This window comes from Prunus avium, chromosome 6 (assembly GCF_965620075.1).
Source record: "Prunus avium chromosome 6, drPruAviu1.hap1.1, whole genome shotgun sequence".
Lineage (NCBI taxonomy): Eukaryota > Viridiplantae > Streptophyta > Magnoliopsida > Rosales > Rosaceae > Prunus > Prunus avium.
In genome coordinates, this window is record NC_142289.1 from 5,537,681 (window position 1) to 5,558,199 (window position 20,519).

At 40.2% G+C, this 20,519-nt stretch overlaps 1 protein-coding gene and 1 long non-coding RNA gene across 2 annotated transcripts; one reads left to right on the forward strand and one right to left on the reverse strand.

Annotated features, from left to right (window-relative positions):
- Nucleotides 1-5,245: 5,245 nt before the first annotated feature.
- Nucleotides 5,246-5,975, forward strand: LOC148293535 (uncharacterized). The gene is made up of 2 exons (XR_015836231.1): nt 5,246-5,628; nt 5,668-5,975. It is a non-coding gene; the product is annotated as an uncharacterized LOC148293535 (long non-coding RNA).
- Nucleotides 5,976-19,409: 13,434 nt separating this feature from the next.
- On the reverse strand, nt 19,410-20,316 carry LOC110770484 (importin subunit beta-1-like). Its single transcript, XM_088255272.1, has 2 exons — nt 19,775-20,316; nt 19,410-19,608 (listed from the first exon to the last, which is right to left on the reverse strand). The coding sequence occupies exons 1-2, from the start codon at nt 20,296-20,298 to the stop codon at nt 19,455-19,457; spliced, it is 678 nt and encodes a 225-aa protein (XP_088111398.1). The 5' UTR covers nt 20,299-20,316; the 3' UTR covers nt 19,410-19,454.
- Nucleotides 20,317-20,519: the final 203 nt, after the last annotated feature.

Genomic DNA, 20,519 nt, shown 5'->3' on the forward strand with positions numbered 1-20,519 from the left:
GCAGAAAAGGAGAGGATGTGCGCATTGCTACTGGGGTGTACAAAGAGATAGCTCTGACTGGGTAGTTGGATTACAAGATTTGCTGTTAATTTTGGTGTCAAACAAGTCTTAGAAGCTGAGTTATGGGGCATCTATCCTGGTCTCAAAATTTCTTGGCCTATATATTGGTTGTTGTAGTGCAGTTGTGTTTTAACATCCTCTTGCTGCTATGTTGTGGGGAAGCCAATACTATATAGACATAAGTTGGGATTGTTATGTTCATCATGTATATCTTGAATGCAATATGGTGGCCAATAGATTAGCTGAAATGGATTCATGTCTTAATTACCTGGGGCTCACCCTGGCCTTCTTTTTCTTTATTTCAAGATCCAACAAATATCTCATTTTCATTCATTTTTGTTTCATTTGAAGAGTTCAACCATATTGAAGCTTCCTAATCCTATTCCACTACGTTAATCTTTTTCAATCAATTTAATTATCAAAAAGTTTTGGTAAGCGTATAGTAGTCATTAAAGGCAAAGATCCAGAACAATAAAAAATCAGGATGGACAGGAGTAGGAAAATATTTCTCATTATTTACACACACTCAAGAGAGAACAATGAAAATTGTCTCATGATCTCATCCTTAACTGATTATGATTTTTGTGCCCATCTCCTCTACATGATTGCCATTTTCTCTAGTGATTATGGTTCATTTCATGTATAAGTCTCTGCAACCACTCAAAAGGATTTGAAATTGCTTATTGTTGGGTTGGCAACAGCCAACATTCTTGTCCCTTTTCTAATTTTTAAATCTCCCAAATCTATCTAGTATGTTATTGTAACAAATTTAAAAGTCCAGGGTATGTTATTGTAAAAATTGAGAAGGTAGATACTAACATGTCTTAAGGGTGTAATTATATGGTACTAAAGTGTAATTAACCCGTATTTCTTTTAATATCCAAATGTATTGTGTTCTACATTTTGACTCGTGTTCTTTCCCACCCCCACCAAAAAAATGTCTTCAAACAATTCGTAGAGCCATTTGGATTCAGGTTATATGGTAGCATAAGCTGAGGGGAGATGTGTTGTTTTTAGGCATAAGTGTCGAAGTAATAGTTATTGCTATTTTGTTTTGGCAGGGATTTATTATTTCCATGTCCTTGTGGGATTTGATGTTGGATTGCTTGTTCTAAGTCTGCTTTTTCTCTTTTTCTTCCCTGTGTTCTACATGCATTAGTTACGTATCTTTCTTTCCCCTTCACAGGCACTATGTTCAGTTTTGTTCAGTGACTTTCTAACTCCACATAACATTTAGGCTGCTGACAAGGTTTATAAGTTGTATATTTAAATTTAAGTATATTTCTTTGGTACTACGTTCAGTTTTTATATATGTGAACTTGAATCCAAGATTATGTTCTGCCTCATTCCAAAAACATAATTTTAGCAAGTGGCAACGAAATAAAAAATAAATAGAAATTGTCAATGGGTTCCCATCACAATGGCGGTGGCTTCCCCATGGCACCCAGGATCGAAACTCCAGGGTGGGTGCGATTAGGATGGGTTGTCTTTCCTCCCAATATGACAAAATAAATAAATAAATAAATAAAAATTCAAAATAATGTGCTAGCTAGTGATGGGGTAGTTAAGTAGGAGGAAATAATGGTTTTCTTTTGTAAGGATAAATAAATAAAAGAAAGAATAGTAATGAGTTATTCACATGGCATAGAATAAATGGCAAAAAGTTACTTTTGTTCTATGTATTCTGTCAGATTTTCTACTTTGGTTCTTGTGGTTTAAACATTTTCGTCCCTGAATTTTAGACGGAATTAGAAGAAAATTTGATAGAATTTGTAACGTGTCCTTGACATAATAAAAAGATTGAGGTTTAAAAGTTGCTTCTTAAATCAATGATATATGCGTATAAACATCCAAGGTTCATCCTCATTCTCCCAATTGTATGATTTGTTCAATTCACATGTCCAGATCAACTCTATCCATGCTATTATTTTATGAAAAGAAGAAGCTCTGCATAGAAAAATTAAGTGAGTTGAATGTTGAAGCTATACACAGATAGCTATAATCTAAACTATTTAAGAAACCAAACTCTTTCATTGCATGCCACCTATAACCCAACCCAAAACTACATGGAATTCTTTACAGCTAAAGGTTTTTGTTCTTAAGAGAGGTCAGGGGTTCGATCCCTGCTCTCGTACGGAGTCACCACTTTGGCCAACACTTTACCCCTTATGAGCCGACCCGGTGTGAGTGGAGATTAGTCTGGGTTGTGGTTAAGGCTTAAAGGTGCCACCCATAATTGGGGCCCATCCAGGACCACCTCATGGTTCAGACAAAAAAAAAAAAGGTTTTTGTTCAAGTTAACTCATCCAGGGCTTTGCCATGCAAATTGCAATTAAAAAGAAAGACTTTAAACTGAACAAATCAAGCCAACCACGAATCTCGTGGAGGCCTTTTTGCACGATATTAAAGCCACATCATTCTTTTAAATATGTCCTAGTTTTCATGGTTACTACAATATTAGATGGTGGAAGACTTCAACCTAAGCAAAGTATAGTGCATAACGAGTGATATCCAAGCCGAAAGACCAATGATGAATCATCATGCAAGAACTTCTCAGCCCAGTTCAAACCAACAGCATGCATTGTCCTTAACAACTGAAGGTGTTCTTTATGTACATCTGCCAGACAATCAAGACATTCATATCGTGCCACCACCAGAACATGCCTTTGTGCCTGCAAAATTCCAAAGTTCTTTTAATCAGCTAAAAAGTAGAAGAGGTTAGTGAAGGATATATTAATAGGTGACATTACGCTACGACATATTAATTTAAACATATGCCATTACGCATCATTCGCGCTTCATTCATAAAAGAAGAAAAAAGAAAAACTTCAATAGATGATAAATAGTAAGTTTTTCGGAAGGAAATATTTGACTTTCCATCAAATACATGATAGAAATGTAGAAATACGCTATGTAGTTTCCAAGTCGTCTCAGTTTTCCCCCTGAAGTTTTAAATGACTCAATCTCCCCCCTGAACTTCCATTATGTGACCAAGGTTGCCTTATTCTGTTAGTTTTTAGATAAAAATCTGCTTACATGGCATGTGTATTTTGGTAATTTTAACTATTAAATATTAAAAATGCTTGAAATTATTGAAAATCAAATATGTAAAATAATATAATATTTTAAAATTTTAAAAACAAAAAAAATTAACCATCCCCATGGTTCTACATCATCTTCTTCGGCTCCATCGCACCACTACCCTACTTTACACCCCAACCACACCAGCAGCCGCCCACAACTACCAAACTGATCTTCCCACGTAAACCTAGTCATCGCCTTTTTAATTCTGATCTCTAGCCTGGCTGTCTTAACCCAACACTTACCCTGTGCTGTGAGATCTAGTCGCCCACCCTCCATCCAAACTCCAACCCGGCCATAGCTTAAGGTTCAATTCATCTTTTCCATTTGATCAACCAAATGATCTAAATGGCATGCCCACGTCACAGGATAAATCTATGGGTGAAATTACTTTTCCATACTGTAAGGGATATAGTTAGTAAAATACGTAAACAGAAAAAGAAAAAATAAATAAATAAATAAATATATATATATATATACGTATTATTTGATAAAATAAAATAAGAATATAATGAAAGATACGTGTTAAAGTGGAGTATTTTTACTTGTATTATTAAAAAATTTGTAAAAAAATACATGCATTAAACGTAAAGAATGCTTTCATATGTGAACAATACACTTGCTATATGCAAATCGTTAATTCAGCTGACATGGCATGTCTATTTTGGTAATTTTAATTATTAAATATTAAAAATGCTTGAAATTATTCAAAATCAAATATGTAAAATAATATAATAATATAAAACTTAAAAAACCAAAAAAATTAACGTATCCCCATCATCTCTTAATTACCTGGGGCTCACCTCACCCTGCAAAAACAGTCAGTTTTGTCCATTTTAATTTAATTTTTAGCCCAAATAGGACTAGGATTTCTAACTACTAGTCTTAGTAGGAATCCCACTCCTAGTAGGATTAAGTTTTATTAATTATAAATAGGCTTTTTATCACAAATGGTCCTTCACGTTTACGAAATTATCACGAATGGTCCTTGAGGTTTTTTTGTGACACTAATAGTCCTTAACGTTTGGGCTTTTTATCACAAATGGTCCCCGCCGTTATAAATTCTGTTAAGTGTGACGTGGAAGATAAATGGAGCCCACATGTCCAATCACATTGTGACATGTAGATAAAAAAATAATTAAATAATTTTTTAATGAAAATTCCTTTTTTTTTTTTTTCTGCAACTTTTCATCCCCTTCCTTGCTCCGTCTCTCTCCCCCTCTGCCCTCGCTCTCCACCCTAACAGGTCTTAGATCTGTCATTTGACCCTTAGTGTCTCTGACGCTGCTGTTTCTGGGTTCTTTCGTTTAATTAAGTCGGGATTTTTTTCTATGAAATGTTGACTCATTTTCAGTATGAGGATTGTCGGTTTTGTGGGTCATCTGGTTCTTTCATTCCATGGAAACATGAATTGATGGCTTTTGATGTAGTAATTTTTATTTTTATTTTTATTTTTAAGATTTTAGTCGTGAGGATTTGGTATTTTGGCAGAATATGTGGCTTTATGTTTAGTGGTTGGACTATGATTCATACACATTAATATACTCTGCACCTCTGTTTATTGTGTTCTTTTTTTTTGGCATGGTTTCCATGGCGGTACAGACGGCCCACATCATAGCATTAGGGTTAGGGTTTATGAATTTGAAGGGCCGCTCTTAATGCATTTCTCATCCAATTATAGAACCCTACTGTTTTTGGTTTGTGACCCTCTTGTTGTTTCATCATAGCAGAGGGTGGAGAGCGAGGGCAGAGGTGGAGAGAGACGGAGTAAGGAAGGGGATGAAAAGTTGCAGAAAAAAAAAAAAAAGAATTTTCATTAAAAAAATAAAAAAAATATTTTTATCCACATGTCACAATGTGATTGGACATGTGGGCTCCACTTATTTTCCACATCACACTTAACAGAATTTGTAACGGCAGGGACCATTTGTGATAAAAAGCCCAAACGTTAAGGACTATTAGTGTCACAAAAAAACCTCAAGGACCATTCGTGATAATTTCGTAAACGTGAAGGACCATTTGTGATAAAAAGCCTTATAAATAATCTTAGTAGGAATCCTACTCCTAGTAGGATTAGGTTTTCTTAATTATAAATACTCCTACTCCTAGAAGGATTAGGTTTTCTTAATTATAAATACTCCTGCTCCTAGAATGATTAGGTTTTCTTAATTATAAATACTCTTAGTAGGAATCCTACTCCTAGTAGGATTAGATTTTCTTAATTATAAATACTCGTATTCTAGTTTGTATGAACATCATCCATCAGTCGAGAATTCAATTTATAGATTTTGCATCCCTTCTAGTTCCAACTTGTTGTCATAGGTGCACCTACCTATCTTCATAATTCAGTTCGTAATGGACGGAAGAGCTGATGCTGCTGAGGTTGCTATGGCTAAGACTATTCATGAGAAGTTGATGGAGAAAGAGAAGTTCTATGTGGAGTACCAACAAAGAGTGAAAAACTATCTTAAGCAAGTGGAGTCAAAGGTGGAGAGGCCAAACTATCTTAAGCAAGTGGAGTCAAAGGTGGAGAGGCTGGGCGTGGGCAACACTGATTGTAATTTTTCAAAGGAATGGTTTGAATTCAGGGTACGCGAATTGAATGCGATAAAGAAATGGCTTGATCTCATCACAAACCATTTGAATGCGACGAGGGAAGAAATCGCCACTCATCATGACTACTACGTGCCGCCGACTGAGGAGGTGGAGGAGGAGGACTCTTCTTCTACTTGTAGCAAGCAGCACTAGTACTGTTGAAATGTATTTTGACTTTAATGATAACAATTTTAGTTTTTATCCTTTCAATTTCAAATGTATGTATTTTGCCAAAGTCACATCTAATCTAAGGCAGGTTCCACATTGAGGCCCAAATCAGCAAGTCATGACAAGGCCATGGCTTTGCTTTCTTTCCTATTCCACGAATTAGAATGAAATTTACCCAAAATAAATAAATAGGATATATATAAACAAACAAACCCAAGTCATAATAAACTTTGCCAAGTCATCATAATCTTATACACCTAATAGTTTTAAAAACCTGCCAAATAGCTTCCAAATTACGCACTTGAAGTTCAAACCAAAAAGAAGAATTTTATTATTGTGGGAATTGGCTTTATTTATTTATTTTTTTTTAAATTCAAATGACTAATTTGCCCTGAAAATTGTCTCGCTTAATGAGCTTTTAGCACATGAATTTTTTTCAAAGATACCAGTAAAGCATATTGCTATACCGTTATCACACTTTGTGTTGTTTTGCTACAACCATCAATGTAAAACTAGAAGCTAAAGGATCTCGATTTTATTAGAAGATAAAAGATTTTAACATAATTTTCTAGAATTTTTAGAAAAATTAAGTGAGTTGAATGTTGAAGCTATACACAGATAGCTAATCTAAACTATTTAAGAAACCAAACTCTTTCATTGCATGCCACCTATAACCCAACCCAAAACTACATGGAATTCTTTACAGCTAAAGGTTTTTGTTCAAGTTAACTCATCCAGGGCCTTGCCATGCAAATTGCAATTAAAAAGAAAGACTTTAATGGCTATAACAAAAATTATCAGAGCGGCTATAGCAAAAATTATCAGAGCGGCTATAATAAAAATTATCAGAGCTCTATTCTAAGTTTATTAAGCATTTGATTTGATGCAAACTAGGTAGTCAAAAGTCGTCTCCAATGGCTTCTAAGCATTGTCACTGAATATGAAGTTGTACAGCAGTATGAGGAAAGCACGGGAAAAACTGGAGGACATAAAAGTTGACCCATCAAACCACTGATCAGTGGATGTATTACAATTAACAGAGTAAGGGCCACTTCTCATGACTCCATAATGCGCCTAATCCTCTCCAGAGTCCAAGCTGCCGTTGTCCTGAGTTGTACTTACACTATACAGAAAATATCATTTACTCACAAAAAAAACCAGCCACTTCTCGTGACTCCATGATGCGCCTAATCCTCTCCAGAGTACAAGCTGCCGTTGTCCTGAGTTGTACTAATACTGTTGATGCTCAAAATGGTAGAGGGTCAACTTAGATAAAAGACTCGGGTCTTCAGCAGGGAAAGTGGCTAGGACCTTCAGTATGTGTGTGAAGATTTGGGCAAGCGATAAATATACAAAAGACAAGATATACGTGGTTCACCCTTAATGAATGGGCTACGTCCACGGAGAAGATGTTCTCATTATGATATTGTTTACATTTGTACAAGGGGATTAGACCCAAAGATTAATGGAAGAAGGCCTAGGGCCTAAGGTACAAAGCTAGGAGTTTGAGGCCTGGGGGTCAAGTCCCCGGGACCGGAGATGCCGAAGGCCAGTCTAGCAGGAGAGTCCTGAAGAGAGAGCTCGGCCTAGGATAGGATAGCATCGGATCCGATAGGATCAGATCCCCTCTAAGAGGAGAGCAGTCCTCTTTTATAGGTGAGAGGGAGTCTCCACTTCTTGTAGTCTTCCAATGTGGGACTCTTGACATTGCCCCTAGTGGTGACATGTGGCAAGGCTTCTTTGGCGAATGTGATGACCTCTCTAAGCATGGCACGTGGCTAATCTTGCTTAGTTAGTTGCTCGGTTAGTTACGGTATCAACAGTAGTCCCCCAAGTTCGCGAGTAAGAAGGTACTTTTTGCTTGGGGATTTGTAATCTTAAGTGCACTGGCCGAGCAACACCGTAGTACGTCCTCCAAGTCGTATAGTGCACTATCCCCAGTCCCCCAAGTCCCCGGGTAAGAAGGACTTTGGAGGGAGAGAAGTTGCAACAAAAACCTAAGTGGTTTGCAAGTCTTCAAGTCTTTTTTTTTTTTTTTTTTTTTTTTTTGGGGCTAGGTCAGCCAATGGGTAGTCCCCCCAGCTTCTGCATGGTCCTTGCCGTTCGGCAAGGCCCTTTTTTTTTTTTTTTTTTTTTTTTTTTTGGGAGCTAGGTCATCCTTTGGAGCTTGGAGCTAGGTCAACAAAAAGGAGCTAGGTCATCAAGTGGGTGAGCTAGGTCGCATTTTGGAGCTAGGTCAGCAAGTGGGTGAGCTAGGTCACATTTTTAGAGCTAGGTCACATTTTAGAGCTAGGTCACTAGGTCAGCTAGTGGGTGAGCTAGGTCAGCAAGTGGGTGAGCTAGGTCACATTTTGGAGCTAGGTCAGCAAGTGGGTGAGCTAGGTCACATTTTTAGAGCTAGGTCAGCAAGTGGGTGAGCTAGGTCACATTTTTAGAGCTAGGTCAGCAAGTGGGTGAGCTAGGTCACATTTTGGAGCTTGGTCAGCAAGTGGGTGAGCTAGGTCACATTTTGGAGCTTGGTCAGCAAGTGGGTGAGCTAGGTCACATTTTAAGAGCTAGGTCAGCTAGTGGGTGAGCTAGGTCACATTTTGGAGCTAGGTCAGCAAGTGGGTGAGCTAGGTCACATTTTTAGAGCTAGGTCAGCTAGGAGCTTCGGTACATCCCTTGCCGATCGGCAAGGGAATTTGTTGGCGAATTTTGAGGCCTTGTGGCCCATTCTTCGGCATGGTGAAGTAGTGAAGCCTTTGGGGATTTTGACATGGATTTGGAGCTGAGCCCCTTGGATGCTAGGTTTGGGCTTGGCTCCTAGCATACTTTGGAGCTCTTGAAGATAAGGAGAAGGTTTGAGGGGGCTGGGCCCGTGCTCATTTTCGACAAGGGAGCCAAGGGGGGCCCTAGGCTTAGGCAAGGAAGCGGTGAGGGCCTTGGTGTTCGGTAAGGCATGGGGGCTGTGAGCTGGGCCCTGGAAGGTGTCGTTGGGGCTGGGCCCCAATTTGCTTTGGTAAAGGAGAATGGCTTGGGCTTTAGCGCCATAGTTGGAGCTAGGGAGCCGTTGATCGGTTCATAATTGTATATTATTTCTTACCCTTCTAGCTTATGATTTGGTTATGTTTTTGAGTTAAACTTGTGCTTTTAATCCTTTTTGTGTTTATCTTTCAGTTAATTGAGCTTTAGGTAACAATGATGGCTTTGGAGAACATAATTCATGCAATTCAAGCATGTTAAGGCCTAATTTGGATGAATTGATGAAGAGCTTAAAGACAAATTCATTATGGCTACAGCCCCCTGCCAGTCCAGTTCCGTAGGTCATATTGCAAGCTTTGTTTCAGCAACCTACATAGCTCGGATGAGGCCACATTCTTCATGAAAGTTGTTCCAATTGGTGTGTACTATAACATATCCAAAATTAAGCCCCATTGGATAAATTTGGAGTCCGTTACCTAGCAAACACAGAACCATGCTCAGGATGGATCTTATCAGCGCGGAAAATGAGTTAGCAATTTGTTTCGGCCTTATCTTCTTCCTCCGACCTTGGATTGGCCCAAATAACATATGGCTGGAAAGAAGACATTCTGAACTTCAATTTAGAGTGCTTAAAGTCCTAATTTGATTAAGAGAAGCCCAAGTTGTAAGCCCTTGAAGTTGCTGGTCATGCTGACCTCAGCATGTGCTGGTTGGATGCTTGGTCATGGTGAGCTAGGTATGAGCTATCATTTCTGGTTGGAAGCTTGGTCATGGTGACATGAAGATGAGCTAGGGCTGCTGGTGGGATTTAGTGGTGAAGTGCATCAACCAATTCAAGATTTTCTAATACAAGTGCATCACCCATTTCAGATTTTCTAATACAAGTGCATCAACCATTTCAGATTTTATAATTCAAGTGTTGCATGCATTAGTCTTATTGAATTCTGATTTTCACTTCCCCTAGGCCTATAAATAGGGAAGTTCTCTAAGCTTGTAATAACACCCCAAGGGGGGGAGCTCTCAAACACTTCTCTAGAGCTCCCTTCCCTTCTCTCCCTCAAATTCTCTTAGTTTCTCTTTCTAGTTTTCAATTGTTATAATGAGATCTTTGTGCTGAAATTTTCCTTTAAGTCTTTCCAAGTTCTACTTTAATTTTCATTGTTATGTAAATTCTTTTCTTTAGTTTCAAGTTTGATTAGTTTCCAAGTTTCAATTATGATTTTTGTTCTTATTCATTATGCTTATAAGTTAATATGCTAGTTTGAATGATTGATCACCATTTAGGCTTGCATGTTAGCTATCTTGGTTTGAATTAAGAGTAGACACCATACTTTAATTCGAATTGAACTATGAATAGGAAGAGTATGTATGTACATTCGACAATAGGGATTAGATACATGCTTGGTTGTTTAAATTGTTCTTCTATGCTTAATGGGTTCCTAATGCTTAATTTTAGGTTAGACAACAAATGATCAAATTAGGGAATTAGGAACACAAGGTTATGACCACACACCATGGCTTAATCATACATTAGCTAGAATCAATCCGTTAATCTAATTGAACTTGGGAACTTATCTGCTTGAGTTAGTTATTTCTTTCTTTCTTGTTTTATTTATTTCCCTTCTTTTTCATGTCTGTTTTGTGTAGGGAAAATGAATTGAATCATTCAATCACCAATCCTCGTGGGATCGACCTCGCACTTACATATGCTATACTACCAAACGGCTCGTGCACTTGCGAGTATCACAAGTTGAGGATGCAGCTTAATCCATTTTGGTGGAGCTGTATCTACGCAACAAGTTTTTGGCGCCGTTGCCGGGGATTGGTAACATTGTTTGATTCTATTTGGCTTTCCTACTTTTTTTTTTTTTTTCTTAATTGGACAATTTCAAGTTTTAAAGTTAATGACATTAATGGACAAGTTGTGTTTGTAGTCCAACAGAAAAGGACAATTGCCCAACAAGCAAGAGAACTGGGTTTAAGTCCCAGCTTACACAACCCATTGGTGCTTGTTGCTTTGAAGCATGGAATTGGACGTGTGTTGATTTTTCCTTTTCATTTTTAGTTTTTTTTTTATATTTCGTAATCTTTTAATTCTGTTTCAAGTTTTTTGTGTTCGTTTTAGCAATTTATGATAGCTTAATAAAAATGGAGAGAGATGGCAACCTCAATCATAAGAATGGGGAGTGTGGAGCAGTGGGAGAAGTCGCGACCTCCAAATGCATCCATGCTCGACCTAATCGCTTCAAGGGGGAGTATTCCAATCTTTTCTATTTAGTTGTTTTGTTATTATTTTAGTAATTTTAATTTTCTATTTCTTTTATTAAAAAAAAATTAAAAAGATTTTTTATATTAGCTGACTCGTGGTAACTCCAGTAAGCGTCTCCGTCAATACAGTGTCTAGGAGTTCTTTAGGCGACACCTTCGGTGTCTAAGAAGTTTGGGTTTTAAGTGGGACCTTTGTGACCCCTCCAACCTTCCCGGATCCCCTGGCTGTGTTTTCTGAGGCCCTTAATTGGTCATCCATGAGTTGCTTGTATATTTGTGTGTTTTATAAAAAAAACAAAACAAAACAAAACAAAAATTAAAAAAAATTGAAATTTGAGTTTTTATTTTTTTTATCCTTGTAAATTGCAATTTGGAACTTCTTTTTATTTATTTATTTATTTTTCTTTGTGTGGTCAGTTAGTTGTAAATAATAATAAATTTTTAAAAAAAATCAATTTGGAACTTCTTTGTTTCTTTTTTTTTGTTTTGTTAAGTTAGTTTATGTATTTATTTACGTGGTGTGGTTAGTTAGTTTATTTCTGAGTGTTAAAAACATATTATTTTTATTTCACTCAAACACTGCATTACAAACAAAAACAAAAAAAGTAAAAATTTAAAATTTAAAAAAAAAAAAAAAAAAAAAAAGAACATTCAAATAAATTAAAAATAAAAACAACTTCTTCTTCTTCTTCGTCTTCATCTTCATCTTCATGGCATGCCTCTATTATCTCTTACTTGCAGAATCTGCAGCAGCTCCACATGATCCTCATTTTTTCTTTGCAGTGCTTCCACGTGCTGATTGGCACAGTAGAGCCGCTTCTGCAAGTCCGCCACCATAGCCTTCAAGGAAACTATTTCCTCGCTCATCGCGGCACACTCCCGTGTTCTCGCCAGTAAACGCATGCCCAAATTGGTAGCCGAGACCGCGTGGAGCACAGTTAAATTGTGGGACTCCTCCACTGCTGCCTTGTCAGACCTCTTTGCCACATGCAGATGATCTGTCGATGTGAGCTTGCTGCCAATCATGCCTTCCAGCAGCGCTGCTCTGTTCGGCACTGCCTCAGAAAAGTTCGGTATTACCTCAGCAAAGTTTGAGGCCGTACCATGATGATATGTGGAGTTTGGGAAGACATGGTTTTGAGGAGCCCTTATCTGCGCATTCGGTGGCGCAAGGGACAATTCAAGGTTGAGATCATCAAGGTGAGTGCATGAGGATGCCATTGTTTTGTTTTTGGATTTTTTGATGTTTTTCTCTGAATTTGCAGGAAGAAATGCGGGGTACTCTTCTACTTCACCGAGATGAGTTTAAATAGACTTATACAGACGAGGGAGCCGAAAGCACTTCGGATCTCGAGGGTGCTATCCTATGCTATTTTCTCTCGGATCCCTTCATTTCTGGCGCAAATTGCGAGCACGTTTTTTTTTTAAAGGGAGCATGTCTACACTTTCACTTACTTTTGCCTCCCTGTTTTCTGATGTTTGTGTTTTTGCTTTTTCAGTTTTTATTTTATTTTATTTTATTTTCAATTATTTTCTTCTTGTTTGACAGGTTTCTTAATAATGTAGTTGGAAGAAGAGACAAAATTAAAGATACGTCTTGGACACCTGGTGCAAGAATCCCAACTCTTCTTTTAAATTCTTGTTTGAATTGCGTGTTTATTTCAGTTTATTTATTTATTTTGTTTTTTATTTAATTAGGTAGTATAATTTAAAACTCATAGGATATTCTTTGAAGGAGCTAAATTTTTGGTAACTCCAGTGAGCAACCGCAGTCTATACAGTGTCTAGGAGTTCTTTAAGGCGACACCTTCGGTGTCTAAGAAGTTAGGGTTTTAAGCGGGACCATTGTGACCCCTCCAACCTTCCCGGAACCCCTGGCTGTGTTTTCTGAGGCCCTTAACTGGTCATCCTTAAGTTTTTCTCTTAAAAGAAGAAGCAGTTATTTGTGTATTTACTTAACTAAAAAAAAAAAAAAATAAAAAAAAAAAAATCTTGTTTGGGTCTTCGTGTTTTTGTTTGATTGTCGTTCTTTAAATTTAGGGTCAATCGTTTCTTTGAGATAGCTAACGTTTTTATTTCCCAATTAAAAAAAAAAAACACACATACACTTTAAAATTAAATAAAAACTAAAATCATTTCTTCTTGGCCTTCGGTGTCTCGACCATAGGAGCTTTGAGTTTGGCCCTCTGGCTGTCCTCTTCCGGGGCTTCACGCACAGCCTCTTGGGGCTCATCACTTGAGCTCCCAAAGATCGCAATCTTAGCTTGAGCGTAACTACTCTCGCGATCTGCTTGCTTGCGTTTACCCGGTCGGTCTAGGTCCTCCAGCTGCTTTCGCATGTCGCGAGAATACAACTCTACCATCTTTGATAGGTTTTTATTCTCGTCCCGCAATACTTCTAGCTGGTGTCGATTCACCTCCACTATCCTTGACCTCTCCCTTTTTAAGCTCTTTATAGCACTTTGACAATCTTCAACCATACTTCGCTCCGCCGCCAACTGAGCTTTCAGCACCTCTACCTCATGGGACTTCGCAAGTAGGCGATGACCCAAACTTGCGACACATGCTGTACTCTGCACGCTCAGTGCCAGGGCATCACTCGTGACCCGGTTGTCATCCCTTGTCCCGAACACACGTATATCTTTGGGAGTCACTAAATTTCTGCAAACTCCAATGGCAACATCGTTGTCCAGGAGTATTGAGTCATTGACAGTCACAGGCCCCCGTGCGGAGGCAAAGTAGGGCATCCATACTGGTGCTACTGCTTGGCCTCGTGTCTGAGTCGGTGGAGCTAGGTTGAGATCTAACGAAAAGGGGTAGGAAGAAGCCATTTGATTTCTCACTTTTTTTTTTCTTTTTCTTGCTTCTTTTCTCTTTTGTGTTTCTAAGTTTGTGTGTTTTTTGTTTTTTGTTTTTTTCCCTTCTTTTTCCTTCTTATAGATGTAGTCTTTGACAAACAAACCCTAGCCGTTGCAGCGTCTAAGCGTTTTCTGAATATCCAGCGTTCCTCGAGTCCCACAACCTTCTCACTTTCCAACCGTTTCCAACACATTTGTCACGACTTGCTTTGTCTGAACGGACGCGTTCAGCAAAGTTGTCGCGCCTTTCCATGAGCCCGTAATTTTCGCTTGTGGATCTGCGGCGCCTCTATGCGTCGACACGTGGCTCCTGCTTTCTGCCCGTGACTATCCATGAGACGACATTAGGGACCACGTGCTTTCTTTTCAGAAATCCCACTTTGCGCTCATAATTCACGTTTTATCTTCTTTTTTTTAAAATAATAATAATAATAATAAAATGTGTGGGCTTCAGAATTCATTTTGGGTCGGTTTTTCACCTTGTTTGGGTTTCAAGGTGGGTTAATTTCATTGTGGGCTTTGGGCTTCAAATTTTTTTGGGTTTCAGAATTGTGTGATTAGGGTTTACTGTTTCATTTTTTGTTTGTTTGTTTGTTTGTTTTGTAATTTTTATTTTTGTAATTATTTTATTTGTGTATTTTAATTCTTGTATGTTTTGTGATTTATATTTACTTTAGTACCTTTCATTTCTTGCTATGACATTGCTTGTTCCTAATTTTTAAACATTGAGGACAATGTTCATTTCTAGGTTTGGGGGTATTGGAGTTTAGCATGTAAATTTGATTTTTTTCCTTAATTTAATTTCTAGGGAGCCGTTGATCGGTTCATAATTGTATATTATTTCTTACCCTTCTAGCTTATGATTTGGTTATGTTTTTGAGTTAAACTTGTGCTTTTAATCCTTTTTGTGTTTATCTTTCAGTTAATTGAGCTTTAGGTAACAATGATGGCTTTGGAGAACATAATTCATGCAATTCAAGCATGTTAAGGCCTAATTTGGATGAATTGATGAAGAGCTTAAAGACAAATTCATTATGGCTACAGCCCCCTGCCAGTCCAGTTCCGTAGGTCATATTGCAAGCTTTGTTTCAGCAACCTACATAGCTCGGATGAGGCCACATTCTTCATGAAAGTTGTTCCAATTGGTGTGTACTATAACATATCCAAAATTCAGCCCCATTGGATATATTTGGAGTCCGTTACCTAGCAAACACAGAACCATGCTCAGGATGGATCTTATCAGCGCGGAAAATGAGTTAGCAATTTGTTTCGGCCTTATCTTCTTCCTCCGACCTTGGATTGGCCCAAATAACATATGGCTGGAAAGAAGACATTCTGAACTTCAATTTAGAGTGCTTAAAGTCCTAATTTGATTAAGAGAAGCCCAAGTTGTAAGCCCTTGAAGTTGCTGGTCATGCTGACCTCAGCATGTGCTGGTTGGATGCTTGGTCATGGTGAGCTAGGTATGAGCTATCATTTCTGGTTGGAAGCTTGGTCATGGTGACATGAAGATGAGCTAGGGCTGCTGGTGGGATTTAGTGGTGAAGTGCATCAACCAATTCAAGATTTTCTAATACAAGTGCATCACCCATTTCAGATTTTCTAATACAAGTGCATCAACCATTTCAGATTTTATAATTCAAGTGTTGTATGCATTAGTCTTATTGAATTCTGATTTTCACTTCCCCTAGGCCTATAAATAGGGAAGTTCTCTAAGCTTGTAATAACACCCCAAGGGGGGGAGCTCTCAAACACTTCTCTAGAGCTCCCTTCCCTTCTCTCCCTCAAATTCTCTTAGTTTCTCTTTCTAGTTTTCAATTGTTATAATGAGATCTTTGTGCTGAAATTTTCCTTTAAGTCTTTCCAAGTTCTACTTTAATTTTCATTGTTATGTAAATTCTTTTCTTTAGTTTCAAGTTTGATTAGTTTCCAAGTTTCAATTATGATTTTTGTTCTTATTCATTATGCTTATAAGTTAATATGCTAGTTTGAATGATTGATCACCATTTAGGCTTGCATGTTAGCTATCTTGGTTTGAATTAAGAGTAGACACCATACTTTAATTCGAATTGAACTATGAATAGGAAGAGTATGTATGGACATTCGACAATAGGGATTAGATACATGCTTGGTTGTTTAAATTGTTCTTCTATGCTTAATGGGTTCCTAATGCTTAATTTTAGGTTAGACAACAAATGATCAAATTAGGGAATTAGGAACACAAGGTTATGACCACACACCATGGCTTAATCATACATTAGCTAGAATCAATCCGTTAATCTAATTGAACTTGGGAACTTATCTGCTTGAGTTAGTTATTTCTTTCTTTCTTGTTTTATTTATTTCCCTTCTTTTTCATGTCTGTTTTGTGTAGGGAAAATGAATTGAATCATTCAATCACCAATCCTCGTGGGATCGACCTCGCACTTACATATGCTATACTACCAAACGGCTCGTGCACTTGCGAGTATCACAAGTTGAGGATGCAGCTTAATCCATTTTGGTGGAGCTGTATCTACGCAACAGCCGTCTTGCTTCGGCAGTTCAGAGAGTGTGTAAGTGCGAGTGGTCTAGGGCTTGGCCCTTAGAGCTGGTCTTTTGAGGTGTGTAAGGTGTGCAAGGAGGCCTGGGGCTGGGCCTTGAAGCTTCGAAAAGGAGGCTTAGAGTGTTTGTGCCGTGTACTGGGTCTAAGCATGTAGGGCTTCGTCGAAACCCATTGGCAATTAAAAGGGTGCTCAGCTTCATGGCTTATCTTCGGCAGATCTTAGTGAATTGGAGCTGGGCCCTTAGGGTTTTGGACAAAAGGTCAGTCGTAAGGGGTTTTGGGGAGAAGAGAGACTTGAGTCCCCCATGCGCCATTTCCTTTAGTGCCATAGTTGGAGCTAGGATTTAGAAGGAATCATACATGCCGCCAAGGGTGTCTTTGAGAAGAGGTTGCAGATTTGGCTAAGCCTGAGCCTTGGCTTGGGCTAGGCGGGGGTCAAGGTGCCGATCGGCAAGGGCCATCTACGGCTTGTATTGAGCTTGTTTTGCGCAAGATAGGGCTAGGCAAGGGCTAGGCTTATTTGCGCAAGATCGGGCTAGGCAAGGGCTAGGCTTATTTGCGCAAGATAGGGCTAGGCAAGGGCTAGGCCTGAGTACTGAGCTTGGCCTTAGGAGTTTGTTCTAGGTCTGAGCCTTCGGAAGGGGGCTAGGTCCCTTGGATATTGGCATAATTTGGAGCTGGGCTCTGGAAGAAAGAGAAGGAACCTTCAGCAGGGCCTGGGTGTGTTTGGGCTAGGCACGTGTCGTGCCGTTCAACAAGGGGCCATGTGGGCTTGGGTTGAGCCTAGAGTGCTAGGCTAAGCTAGGCAAGGAGCCAAGGTGTCGGTCGGCAAGGGGGGGATGCCGAAGGCAAAGGGGATGCTAAAGGCACAAGGGTGCCGAAGGCAGAGGGGTTTGCCAAATACATAAGCTTGTATGTCGCAAGGAAATGTGCCTAGGCACAGGGGTGCCGAAGGTGATCTTAGGCAAAAGGGGTGCCAAAGCTTGCATGTTGGAAGGCAATGTGCCTAGGCAAGGGGATGCCGAATGTGAGTTTAGGCAAAAGGGGTGCCGATGGTGAGCTTAGGCACTAGGGTGCCGAAAGTGAACTTAGGCACGGGGGTGCCAAATGTGAGCTTAGGCACGGGGGTGCCAAATGTGAGCTTACGCACGGGGGTGCCAAAGGTGAGCTTAGGCAAAGGGGTGCCAAAAGTGAATTTAGGCACGAGGGTGCCAAAGGTGAGCTTAGGCATGGGGGTGCCAAAGCTTGGATGTTGCAAAGCATGGAGGTGCCAAAGGTGGGCCTAGGCACGGAGATGCCGAAGGTGAGCTTAGGTACGGGGGCGCCAAAGGTGGACTTAGGCACGGGGGTGCCGAAGATGAGCTTAGGCACGGGGGTGCCAAAGGTGGGCTTAGGCACGGGGGTGCCAAATGTGAGCTTAGGCACGGGGGTGCCAAAGGTGAGCTTAGACAAAGGGGTGCCAAAGGTGGGCTTAAGCAAAGAGGTGCCAAAAGTGAACTTAGGCACGAGGGTGCCAAAGGTGGGCTTAGGCAAGGGGGGTGCCGAAGGTGAAGCTAGGCACGAGGGTGCCGAAGGCAAAGGAGATGCCAAAGGTGACACAAAGCTTGCATGTTGCAAGGCAATGTGGCTAGGCACTTGGGTGCCGGAGGCGTCACAAAGCTTGCGTGTCGCAAGGCGATGTGGCCAGGTACTTGGGTGCCGAAGGCGACACAAAGCTTGCGTGTCGCAAGACAATTTGGCTAGGCACTTGGGTGCCGGAGGCGACACAAAGCTTGCATGTCGCGAGGCAATGTGGCTAGGCACTTGGGTGCCGGAGGTGTCACAAAGCTTGCGTGTTGCAAGGCAATGTGGCCTGGGCACGAGGGTGCCGAAGGCATAAGACTTGCAAGTCGCAATCTGAAGTGCCGAATGGCACGGGGTGCCGAAGGTGCCAAAGGTGGTTTAGGCTAGGCCAGTGTCATGCCTCGTGGCATGAGCCTTCTGGGTAGGTCTTGGCTTGACCTTCGACAGGTTTGTGGAGCTGGGCTTCGAGAGGCAGCAGGCTGGAGCTGGGCCTTGAAGCTTCGGCAGGGGGAGGAAAGGGATATGTGAGCTCATTCGTGTTTCAGCATAGGCCTAGCCGTTCGGCAAGGCTGATGTGATGTTTGAGTTTGACCCCTGATTGCTTTGGCACAGATAATGCTGAATGGTTAAGGATGATGATTGGAGGGGTGCCGAAGGGCACTGAAAGAAGGGAGAACGACATAAGCCTTTTGTGTCGGTTCCCACAGACGGCGCCAAACTGTTGATGCTCAAAATGGTAGAGGGTCAACTTAGATAAAAGACTCGGGTCTTCAGCAAGGAAAGTGGCTAGGACCTTCAGTATGTGTGTGAAGATTTGGGCAAGCGATAAATATACAAAAGACAAGATATACGTGGTTCACCCTTAATGAATGGGCTACGTCCACGGAGAAGATGTTCTCATTATGATATTGTTTACATTTGTACAAGGGGATTAGACCCAAAGATTAATGGAAGAAGGCCTAGGGCCTAAGGTACAAAGCTAGGAGTTTGAGGCATGGGGGTCAAGTCCCCGGGATCGGAGATGCCGAAGGCCAGTCTAGCAGGAGAGTCCTGAAGAGAGAGCTCAGCCTAGGATAGGATAGCATCAGATCCGATAGGATCAGATCCCCTCTAAGAGAAGAGCAGTCCTCTTTTATAGGTGAGGGGGAGTCTCCACTTCTTGTAGTCTTCCAATGTGGGACTCTTGACATTGCCCCTAGTGGTGACATGTGGCAAGGCTTCTTTGGTGAAGGTGATGACCTCTCTAAGCATGGCACGTGGCTAATCTTGCTTAGTTAGTTGCTCGGTTAGTTACGGTATCAACAAATACTATACAGAAAATATCATTTACTCACAAAAGAACCAGCCACTTCTCATGTCTCCATGATGCGCCTTATCCTCTTCGAGACTGCAAGCTGCCGTTGTCCTGAGTTGTTATGCATGGTCCACAAACGGCAGAAGTTTGGGCCAACTACATCTGCAACGTCAGCCAATGCAGTAACTGCAGCATTTGTCACACTATCATCCCTGTAAAACAAGGACAATCAGATAAGAAGAAAACAGATTCCAAACCGGCAAAGCCAGAAATTTAGGGGTAATATATTTGATACATCAAGGAAAAAAAAAGATATATATAGAGACACAGAGAGAGAGAGACAGAGAGACAGAGACAGAGACAGAGAGATGATGATACCTGTGCGTCTCCCTTAAGACAAATAGAATAAATTGCAGGATATATTGGAAATATGGCATCATGACCTGAGGCTTTGAATTCTTAAAGCCCTGAAGCATACCAGAAAAAGCTTTAAAGATGCTACACTTTAGCTGGTTTCCATATTCCAATAACTCATCAGCATAACAGAGTCTCACAGCTTCCTGCATCATGTACACTACACAAGGTGTATACTTCTCAAAATGCTCTCCCATTTCGAGAGCTATGTCGTCAAAGGCAGAGAATAGGGGAGGCTTGACGGACCTGTGGAGCGCTTCACTAGAGATGACGGTCATCAGGGGAGACATAATCGCAGCACAGTACTCATACTGTAATGCCGTGTCATCCAAGGCACGGCAAATGTCACCAACCACCCCAATTGTGGTAGCACAGACTTGATACTCCTCAAAATTCTGCAACCCCATCTTCAAATACTTGTACAGTTCAGGCAGGTACTTTTCAAAATGAGACCCAGTTGCATAAGCCAGTGTACCTATAGCAAGCATTGCTTCCTCATGCACTGTAGAACTTGTTGGCGAGTCCTAGTCCTATTCTATTTGGGTTTTATTTATTTTACCTTTTGTGTAGATATTATGTAATTAGGATTCCACTTATTTCCTAATTAAACCCTACTAGGGTTTGTAACATGTATTATAAATACCTCATTTCGGAGAATGAAATATATCTGAAAATATTCTACCCATATTATTTGACTTGGCATCAGAGC